The sequence below is a fragment of the Bubalus bubalis genome, chromosome 23 (genome assembly GCF_019923935.1).
Source record: "Bubalus bubalis isolate 160015118507 breed Murrah chromosome 23, NDDB_SH_1, whole genome shotgun sequence".
Classification (NCBI taxonomy): Eukaryota; Metazoa; Chordata; class Mammalia; order Artiodactyla; family Bovidae; genus Bubalus; species Bubalus bubalis.
In genome coordinates this window covers 46,235,527-46,246,221 of record NC_059179.1, presented here as the reverse complement: position 1 = coordinate 46,246,221, position 10,695 = coordinate 46,235,527, and the positions used below count along the sequence as shown (strand labels likewise).

General features: G+C 43.9%; 1 protein-coding gene across 2 annotated transcripts in view; it reads left to right on the top strand.

The window, feature by feature from the left end:
• Positions 1–393: 393 nt before the first annotated feature.
• C23H10orf90 (chromosome 23 C10orf90 homolog) overlaps positions 394–10,695 on the top strand; it is a 251,960-nt gene continuing 241,658 nt past the window's right edge. The window contains exon 1 of one of the 2 annotated variants that reach the window (XM_025273904.3): positions 394–1,163. In XM_025273904.3, coding sequence (XP_025129689.3) covers positions 924–1,163 — 240 coding nt within the window. In that variant the 5' untranslated portion in view covers positions 394–923. The remainder of the gene's footprint in view (positions 1,164–10,695) is intronic. The other variant, XM_025273906.3, reaches the window with a different exon arrangement.

Sequence of the window (10,695 nt, the reverse complement as noted above, 5' to 3'; positions counted from 1 at the left end):
TGATACGGAGGCAGATTTGTTCTTCCTTATGGGAAGAACTGTGTGCGACACAGTTTGGGCAGAAAACATTTAACTATTCTTTGGAAGTGTTGCCTTATGTGACTCTATTGGAAGTTACTGTCTCACCATTTTGCTAACCAGATCCTCCCAACAACCCTGTGAAGGGCAAGGCTTATTATTTAAGTTTCCTGATGGGGAAAATGAGGCTCTGGTAGTGAGAGAATTCCCAGGGTTGTGTGGGAACTGGAGCCCTCATCTAAGCCTGGACATCCCCCCAAGTGGCTCCCAGGGCGTCCTACCCGAGCTCCGAGTCTCTGATGCCTGCTTTAGCCTTCGCTGCCTCTGTGCTGACTTCTCTTTTTCACTTGAATGCGTTTCTTATCTTCTCTAGGGCTGAGGTCACCCTTTGTGTCAGTAGGAGTCTGTTCTTGTTCCTCTCAGTCCTGGCAAGAAAAAGCAGGAATTCTGAAAATTGGCCATTATCCCTCCTGGTTCCTTTGTACAGTGCCCTGTAAATAATTTATTTGGATCGAGGGACTGGAAACATATATTGGATCTTGCTGCAACCGGGTGGATTCTATGTTCAGAACTTGAGTGTAGTGGGAAAATGAAGTGTGTCTTTGAAATCAGAGGAGACTTTGAGTGACCCGAGAACACAGGTGGAAGTGCTGGAGGCGGGTGGACAGCGTCAAGAAGGAGTATTTTCATGGCACATAAAGGTCTCCCTCAAGGTTCCCACATGCAGACCCTACGTGCTTTACGGCTGGGGTTGGCAAACAACGCAGTCTGGAACTGGAAAACTCCGGGAGAGGTCTGAGCTCAGGCACTTTCCAAGTGCCTCCTGCTGCACTTGATACCTGGATGAAACAAAGAAAATTGTGTTTGCCAGGCTCGCTCGCTGAAGTCACAGGATTCCACGTATCATGCAGCAGTCTGGAATTCCTACAAAAACTCATCAGAAAGGGTATGTGGCCCGCCACACGGACACAGTCGTCTACCCAACTTTTCAGATCAAAACGTTTAGTACAGAGTTGAAAAACCATGTGATGGTCATGGATTTTGTGAAGAGAAACTGGTTTCCCTCCCAGAGAAGAGCCAAAGTTTGTATCATCCATATGTATCAAGGCCTGAAGACAGCTGAGCAGACAGCCAGCAGATATGAGGTAAGGCTGAATTGGGGCACACACCTCATTCCGAGAAATGGAGTGCTACTCTTCAAACAGACAGCTCAGATGTTCTATCTGGTCTGATAAATTAATCATCGGTTTAGTTTTTCTCAAAGGATTTGGAAAAGACTTTCTCATCTCTTAATTTATTTCAGTTTTTAAAATATGAGGTGGGGGGTGGAATTGGATAACTGAAATTTACACATGACAAACGTCTGCCCTTACAAACATTTAATAGTGCTCTAAAGAGCTGGATAATTCGTATCCACATTTAGAAACTGCAGTATATTTCTGGGGGTTAAATTTTCTTAGCTCTGTGTGTTTGCAATCATCTGTCTTTAAAAACAAATTCCCATTTGTTTCCTGATGCATTTTGCAGGAGATTATCTATGCCTTGCTTTGATCAAGTTAACACAGAATGATTTAAGTTACACCAGTAAGAATGGGCTTTTATTTTTTGATAGTGAGATGTTATTTTTAAACAGGAACCTCTTTTTGTGGGAGAAAAAAGGAGAACTTGGGAGATTGAGAATGTCACAGTTGGATAAACACATTACTCTGAAGCATATTTGTATTCTGTAACTAGAATAAGCCACAAGCAGTTATCCTCCAGAAGGTAAACACACACGAAATCTGATCAGGTCTTTATTGTACATGGAATAAATTATGAATGACATTGTAATTGATTCCCATATAGCTCACTTACCCATCCCTTTTGATAAATGTAACGTGCAAATTGCTACTGTTTTATGAAGAGGTAACCTTTCTGAATACTGATGCTGTTGTTAGGAAAGGCGTCCCATGAATGCTGGCAAAATCCCTAGTTCTTTTGTTTCCCACACTGGGCTTCCTTATTCCAGGGCAATGTCAGAACCTGTTCTGCTGGGTTCAAGGCTGGCTTCTCCCAGTGCCAGCCCCAGGATTGTGAATTTCCATGTTCACCACAGAGATATAAAGGCCACAGAAATAATGGTGTTAATTAAATTCAGTAATAGTTGTTCATTAGTTCATTGCCCAATCAACCAGAGAAAAAGGTGTGCAATTAGAATATAATTGAAGGAAACCAGAGATGTTATTATTCACAAAGAATTAATCAGATGGGGACAGAATTTTATCATTGTGTAGTTTTCGCTGAGGTTATTTTTCAGTCCTCCAGAGAGAGAGAAAAACTTGTTGAATTATATCAACTTGCATTTTTAAAAAGTGTTCATGGGTCCATTTTAAACCCTCAAGGGCAAAGAGCAGCTCCTGTGTCCTCAATTTTTTTTTGTATGTATAAGACTTTGTTTATTCCTTTAGCAACATTGAAGGTAACAGTGTGGAAAACTGCATCTTCGTAGGAGACGGTAAAAAACATCTATTGTACTGACAGCCGCAGCTGCAGCAGGCCTGCGTGACTCAACTCTGCTCCAAATTTCCAAATACAGCCAGCAATTGTGTGCCTGCTGCTTGAGAGTAACCTGGCGTCTCAAGTCTTATGTTAAAGTGAGTCTGAGACCCACTGCAATCAGGTCAACTGAACTCTCTTCACCATGTCTGTGATGTGAAAGGTGGCCAGGCAGGGCCTGCTTCTTCCGCTCCAGCGCAGGCCAAGTTTGAACCCTCAGACGGGATCTGAGCCTTTGATCCCTCTGAATTCCAAGCTCTGTTCTTTCACTAGCAAACATTTCAGCTTAAAATATTCCACATCCATTGAACTCTTCTTCCTGTTACTCCCACTGGGGAACGGCAGCACCATTTAGGTTAGGAAACCCAGCAAGAAGGCAACTTCCTGGCTCACTTCTCAAGCTGAACTGATGAGAGCCCAATTAACAGCTTCTGGGTTCTGTTAGACTTGGCCCAGTGACCCCTTCTCTCTCAAAGGCTCCAAGGCCGTTGGTTAACTTTGCCAGGGCTTTAACCATAAAGTACCTGATGGGGTGAAAAATGAGCCTGGTCAGTGGGATGAACTCTCAAAGCACAAAGGTGCTGGATTAAAGAAACTGGCTGCCTCGCCAGGAAAAGTGAGTTTGGGGTATTTTGCTTCTATAAAAACCTTATGGATTTCAGGTCCTTCCCAGGAGGACCTACAGATTTATTTGAGCTGAGTTTAAGGTCTAAGGCTGGCATTTTTCTAAAACTATCACCTTGGTTCTGAGCTGTGTTAACACTTGGAGATACTGCCTCTCATCTGAGAGGCCGTGACCCAGCTTAACTCTGGCCCCAGGATAGTCCAGCCACACTCAATCCCTGTCTGAAGCTACCTTTAAATAGGAACAGCAAGCAGATGTGTTGTGCTGAAAGGCAGAGAGGATTGGAGGCAGATGGTGGTGAGGAGGCTGAAGACCCTGGCCTTCATGTTGGTAAAGCCGCGATCCCTGCTGACTCCAACAGTGCCCCAAACTATTAAAAAAGCACAGTATGCTCAGGACCTTTGTCCTTCTGCAAACATACTTGATAAATTTTGGACATCAGAATAACTGTAACTGGGCAAGGAGGTGGATGTGCATTTGAGTTCTGGTTGCTGTCAACATTGCAAGCGTGGCCACCTTCCAAGATTTGCTATGAAGTGCTGCATGCATGGTTTCCCTGATTCAGGAAGGGAAGCCACAAAGAATCCAGAGATGTGCTCATGTCTCCCAGTGTTGGAATGTGAGGTGGCATCTGTTGATGCTTGAAGGCTTTCTAATGATGGGCACAGGCCAGGCCATGCCAGCCACGTCTTGGCCATCTGTCTTCTTGTAGGTGACAGTTTCTGCTGCATTTAATCATTAGATGGACCAGGGACAGTTTCTGTCTTTGGTGGTCACCATCTGGCCATGCTTCTCAACATTTTCTCAAACCTCTGGCATTTCTGCCTCTTCTTCCTAATCTTCCTTTTTGGGGGGAAGGGAACGGGGGCTGTGGTGCTCAATTCCAACTGAATACAAGCATCGTGGCAAAATTTCATCATTTTTTTTTATTTGCTGACTTTTTGCACATATTTAACTACACTTTGACGAGCTTAGATGTATGCACACATCCATGATACGATTCCTGCAACCAGGGTACTAAACACACCCATCACTGCTAAAGATTTCCATATGTGTTTTGTGTTGCTTTTTCTGTTTGTATTTTGGCGGTAAAAGCATCATGAGATCTATCTCCTTAACATATGTTGAAGTAACAGTGTCATATTATTAAGCATAGGCATTGTGTCATATAGGAAAGTGCTAGAACTTATTCATTTTGTGTAACTGAAGTTTTATGTTTTATGAGTAGCATTCCACATTCCCCGTCCCCTAGGTCCTGGCAACCACTGTTTTATTTTCTGTTTCCATGAATTTGCCTGGTTTGGATACTTCATATAAATGGAATACTGCAGAGCAAACCATGCCATTTGTCCTTCTGTGACTGGTTTATTTCACTTCACACAATGTCTTCTAATTTTATTCGTGTTGTCACAAATGGTAGCGTTTTCTTCTCTTTTTAAGGCTGAATAATATTCTAGTATGTATGTACTGGGGCTTCCCAGGTGATGCTAGTGGTAAAAAACCTGTCTGCCAATGCAGAAGACATAAGAGATACAGGTTCAATCCCTGGGTCAGGAAGATTCCCTGCAGGAGAGCATGGCAACCCACTCCAGTATTCTTGCCTGGAGAATCCCCACGGACAGAGGAGCCTGGTGGACAAGGTCACAAAGAGTCAAACAGGATTGAAGTGATTTAGCACAAATATACGCATGCATGTATTACATTTCTCTTTATCTGTTTATCTGTCGGTGGATAATTGGATTGTTTTCTCTTGGTGAACTTTAAAAGCTACACATGCCTATGACCCAGCCAAAGCCCTTGTGACCCGAGTTTGCTGTGTGTGTGTGTCAAGTCTGCTGTATTCTTTCAAAGAGCATTAAACTTGATTCTGACGTGAGGTTACTTGAAAACACTTTGATCCTTTTGAGCCTTACTTTTTGGCAGACTTTAGTCAAGGGAATTCTTCTCAATCATGGATGGTTTTACTCTCCAGAGGATATTTGGTGATGCCTGCAGACATTCAGACATTTCTGGTTTTCATGATGCAGGAAAGATGTTCCTGGTACCCACTGGGTAGAGGCCAGGATGCTGTTAAATATCCTGCAGTTCCCAAGACAGTCCCCGACCCCAGAACAATGAGCCACTCATCCTGAAACATCCTTAGTGTGGAGGCTGAGAAACCCTGGTCTCGGGCTAATTCAGCCCCACTATTTATTAAAAATTTATATATATGTATAACTCAATCACCTTTTTGTACAGCAAAAATTAAAACAGCATTGTAAATCAACTATACTTAGATCAAATAAATAGATGGGGAAACAGTGGAAACAGTGTCAGACTTTATTTTTCTGGGTTCCAAAATCACTGCAGATGGTGACTGCAGCCATGAAATTAAAAGACACTTACTTCTTGGAAGGAAAGTTATGACCAACCTAGATAGCATATTCAAAAGCAGAGATATTACTTTGCCAACAAAGGTTCATCTAGTCAAGGCTATGGTTTTTCCTGTGGTCATGTATGGATGTAAGAGTTGGACTGTGAAGAAGGCTGAGCGCCGAAGAATTAATGCTTTTAAAATGTGGTGTTGGAGAAGACTCTTGAGAGTCCCTTGGACTGCAAGGAGATCCAACCAGTCCATTCTGAAGGAGATCAGCGTTTAATTCCTTCTTTGGAAGAAATGATGCTAAAGCTGAAACTCCAATACTTTGGCCACCTCATGTGAAGAGGTGACTCATTGGAAAAGACTCTGATGCTGGGAGGGATTGGGGGCAAGAGGAGAAGGGGACGACAGAGGATGAGATGGCTGGATGGCATCACTGACTCTATGGACGTGAGTCTGAGTGAACTCTGGGAGTTGGTGATGGACAGGAAGGCCTGGCGTGCTGCGATTCATGGGGTCACAAAGAGTCAGACACGACTGAGGACTGATCTGATCTGATCTGATCTGATATATAATATTCTTTTTCATGTTTATTTCCACTATGGTTTATCAGAAGATGTTGAATGTAGCTCCCTGTGCTTTACAGTAGGATCTATTGTTTATCCATCCTGTATATAATAGTTCGTATCTGCTAATTCCAAACTGCCAGTTCACCTTCTACCACCACCCCTCCACCTTGGCAGTCACAAGTCCATTCTCTACGTTCCTGAATCTGTTTCTCTTTTATAGATAAGTTCATTTGTGTCATATTTTAGATTCCATTTATAAGATGTATCATGTGATATTTGTTATTCTCTGTCTGACTTTACTTAGTATAATGATCTCTAGATCCATCCATGTGGCTGCAAATGCCATTATTTTCATTCTTTTTTATGCATGAATATTATTCCATTGTTATTTGTGCCACATCTTCTTTATCCAGTCACCAATCAGTGGACACTTAGGTTGCTTCCATGTCTTGACTGTTGTACATAGAGCTGCTATGAACATAGGGGTGCATATCTTTTTTAATTATAGTGTTGTCTGGATAATGTGAAGTCAAGTGGACCTTGGGAAGCATCACTATGAACAAGCCTAGTGGAGGTGATAGAATTCCAGCTGAGTTATTTCAAACCCTAAAAGATGATGATGTTAAAGGGCTGCAGTTAGTATGCCAGCAACTTTGGAAAACTCAGAAGCGGCCACATGCCGGGGTCCAGCCCCGGTGGACCCAGGGAATTCAAAGCGGAGACGGCGTCGGTGAGGATCAGGAAACAATTGCTTAATTAAACATTAATTAAGGATATAAAAAGTGGTGAAATAAGGATAGCTCAGCGAAGAAATTCAGTGGAGAAAAGAGGCTGAATAACTTGGCTTACGTGGAAAGCTAATAAAATTCCAAAATAAGGAATTTGCGTCACCTACGTAGGCCACAGGCGTCCTCCCATTCTCCCGAAGGAGAGGAGACACTGAGGCCTCCCCGGTCAGATCTTAGAAGCCCAGGCATAGTTAGTAGGCTTGACGAGCCTCCGAGCCCCAGATGAAAATTCAGCCAGAAGGTGAGAGAAAGAACGACATGGGGAGACCAAGCTTCGGTGAACAAGGCCCGCACTTTTTTTTCCAAGGTAGTTTTTATACTTTAAGTTGTGCATAGCGGATAATGGGGGAAGGGGTAGAGTCAGCAGTAAGCCAGGCTTTCTTCCTGCAAACTTATCATATGCAAAAGTTTAGGTGATTTACATCATCTTCTGGCCAGGGGGCCTGTCAACATTTTAAGATCCTTTCTTCAGAAAACTTACTTTTCTCTAAAGGTGATTATTCTAAAGTCAGGCACCACCCTCCAAAAGCATTAGATAAAGTTGCATTCCTATAGGGCAAAGGTGTGGTGGGCTATAACAAGAAAAAGAATTAACTCAAGGGTCCAAGGTTACAAACATTAAAGCTACTACTTACATTCCTATACACCAATTATATTAATCAATACACTGCCAGGGACACAGTAGGTAAGGGATATGGAAACCTAGCAGCAAACATTGGCCCAACAAGTGAAAAACCCTTCACCAATACAGTTTTTAATCAATCTTTTAACTGCTCAAAGGAATCTGTATTTAGACAGTTTAGAACATCTCATGCCTCTCACGGTAGTGAACTAAAACACTCTTGTCACTCCCAGGAACTTTATTAACTGGAGCTGTAAGTTAACTCTTTTTCAGAGAGAGGTGGTGGGGGACAGCCCCCCCCGTAAAGTCAGAGGTGTAGGTGAGAGCACAAAGCAGTAAAGTGGGCAGACTCTGGTTTTGGGGGTAAATGCTCGAGAATTTCCAGGGGGACTCCTGAGGCTCAATCCTGCCTTTGCGTATGCCGAGCCTCCTTCCTCATGACCTTTGTCATGGGTGGAGTTCCTCATGCTGGCTCCCGGCAGCCACAGGACAGGAAAAGGTCAGTTTTCATTCCAATTCCAAAGAAAGGCAATGCCAAAGAATGTTCAAACTACTACACAATTGCACTCATTGCACATGCTGGCAAAGCAGTGCTCAAAAGTCTCCACACTAAGCTCCAGTAGTTTATGAACTGAGAACTTCTAGATGTTCAAGCTGGATTTAGGAAAGGCAGAGGAATCAGAGATCAAGTTGCCAACATCTGTTGGATCATAGAAAAAGCAAGAGAATTCCAAAAAAACATCTACTCTGCTTTGTTGACTACACTAAAGACTTTGACTGTGTGGCTCACAACAAACTGTGAAAAATTCTTCAAGAGATGGGAATACCAGACCACCTTATCTGCCTCCTGAGAAACCTGTATGCAGGTCAAGAAGCAAGAGTTAGAACCAGACACAAAACAACAGACTGGTTCCAAATTGACTGTATATTGTATATTGTCACTTTGCTTATTTAACTTATATACAGAGTACATCAGGCTAAATGCCTGGCTGGATGAAGCACAGACTGGAAAAGTATCAGGAGAAATGCCAGGAGAAATATCAATAACCTCAGATATGCAGATGACACCACCATTATGGAATAAAGTGAAGAGGAACTAAAGAGCCTCTTGATGGAGGTGAAAGAGGAGAGTGAAAAAGTTGGCTTAAAGCTCAACATTCAAAAAATGAAGATCATGGCATCCGGCTCCATTACTTCATGGCAAATAGATGAGAAAACAATGGAAACAGTGAGAGACTTTATTTTCTTGGGCTCCAACATCACTGCAGATGGTGACTGCAGCCATGAAATTAAAAGATGCTTGCTTCTTGGAAGAAAAGCTATGACCAACATAGACAGCATATTAAAAAGCAGAGACATTACTTTGTCAACAAAGGTCATCTAGTCAAAGTTATGGTTTTTCCAGTAGTCACGTATGGATGTGAGAATTGGACCATAATGAAATCTGAGTGCTAAAGAATTGATGCTTTTGAACTGTGGTGTTGGAGAAGACTCTTGAGAGTCCCTTGGACTGCAAGGAGATCCAACCAGTCAATCCTGATGCTGAAGCTCCAATACCTCGGCCACCTGATGTGAAGAACTGACTCCTTGGAAAAGACCCAGATGCTTGGAAAGATTGAAGGCTGGAGGAGATGGGGATGACAGAGGATGAGATGATTGGATAGCATCACTGACTTCATGAACATGAGTTTGAGTGGGCTCTGGGATTTGGTGATGGACTGGGAAGTCTGGTGTGCTTCAGTCCATGGGGTTGCAAAGAGTTAGACATGACTGAGTGAGTGAAGTAAAATAAATGCCCAGAAGTAGAATTGCTGGATCATACGGCAACTCTATTTTTAGTTTTTTTGAGGAACCTCCATACTGTTTTCCATAGTTCATCCCCACTATTAAGGCCTGCTCTTTGTGAGTTCAGTTCAGTCCCTCAGTTGTGTCTGACTTTACGTTCCCATGGACTGCAGCATGCCAGGCTTCCCTGTCCATCACCAATTCCCAGAGCCTGCTCAAACTCATGTCCATCCAGTCTGTGATGCCATCCAACCATCTCATCCTCTGTCGTCCCCTTGTTTTCCTGCCTTCAATCTTTCCCAGCATCAGGGTCTTTACCAAAGAGTCAGTTCTTTGCATCTTGGGGCCAAAGTATCGGAGCTTCAGCTTCCGCATCAGTCCTTCCAATGAATATTCCGGGTGGATTTTCTTTAGGATGGACTGGTTGGATCTCCTTGCAGTCCAAGGGGCTCTCAAGCGTCTTCTCCACCCCCACAGCTCAGCACCACAGTTCTCAACACCACTTAGTGCCCCGTGTTTGTGATACCTCGCTACCAGGGCCAGTGGGCACACAGACTGTCTCCAGCTCTGAGTGAGTTCCTGGAAGCGTCTGGCAGGCTTCTGTCTAATAGTTCTTTTCCTGCATTCAGGTCATTCTCCCTGCGTGTGTGCTTGTGTGCTCAGTTGCTAAGCTGTGTCAGACTCTTGTGACCCCATGGACTGTAGCCCTGCAGGCTCCTCTGTCCATGGGATTCTTCAGGCAGAAATATTGGAGTGGGTTGCCTTTTCCTTCTCCAGGAGATCTTCCCAACCCAGGGACTGAATTCACCTCTCCTGCATCTCTTCCACTGGCAGACACTTTCTTTTCCCACGTGCAAGTCAATATTCAACCAAAGACTGGTGGGCCCCTTTGCAGGTTACTCTCTTTCCTTGCTGTTCTTTGGTATTCTGGCTACCTCAGCCTCTCTGAATCCTCACCTCTGCCTCCTCCACTCAGTGAGATGCCAGGCTCTCAAGTTTCCTTTCCTGATACACAGTCTGGAAGATGCCTCTCTGTGGGGACAACTGTAGGGCTCGCCTCTCTGGTTCCCCATCCCTCCAGGATTATAGCCCTACACTGTGTGTGTCCAGTGTCTGGAAACAATTGCTTCATAGCTTTTGTCTGGTTGCTCCATCATGGTCGGTAGTAGATGTGTCTGCCCATGTGGTTGTGATGTCCCTGGGGCTTCCCAGTGGTAAAGAATTGCCTGCCAGTGCAGGAGGGGCAGGAGACCCAGGCTCAACCCCTGGGTTTGGAAGATCCTCTGGAGAGGGAAATGGCAACCCACTCCAGTTATCTTGCCTGGAAAATCCCATGGACAGAGGAGCCGGGTGAGCTACAGTTCGTGGGGCCACAAAGAGTTTGACATGACTGA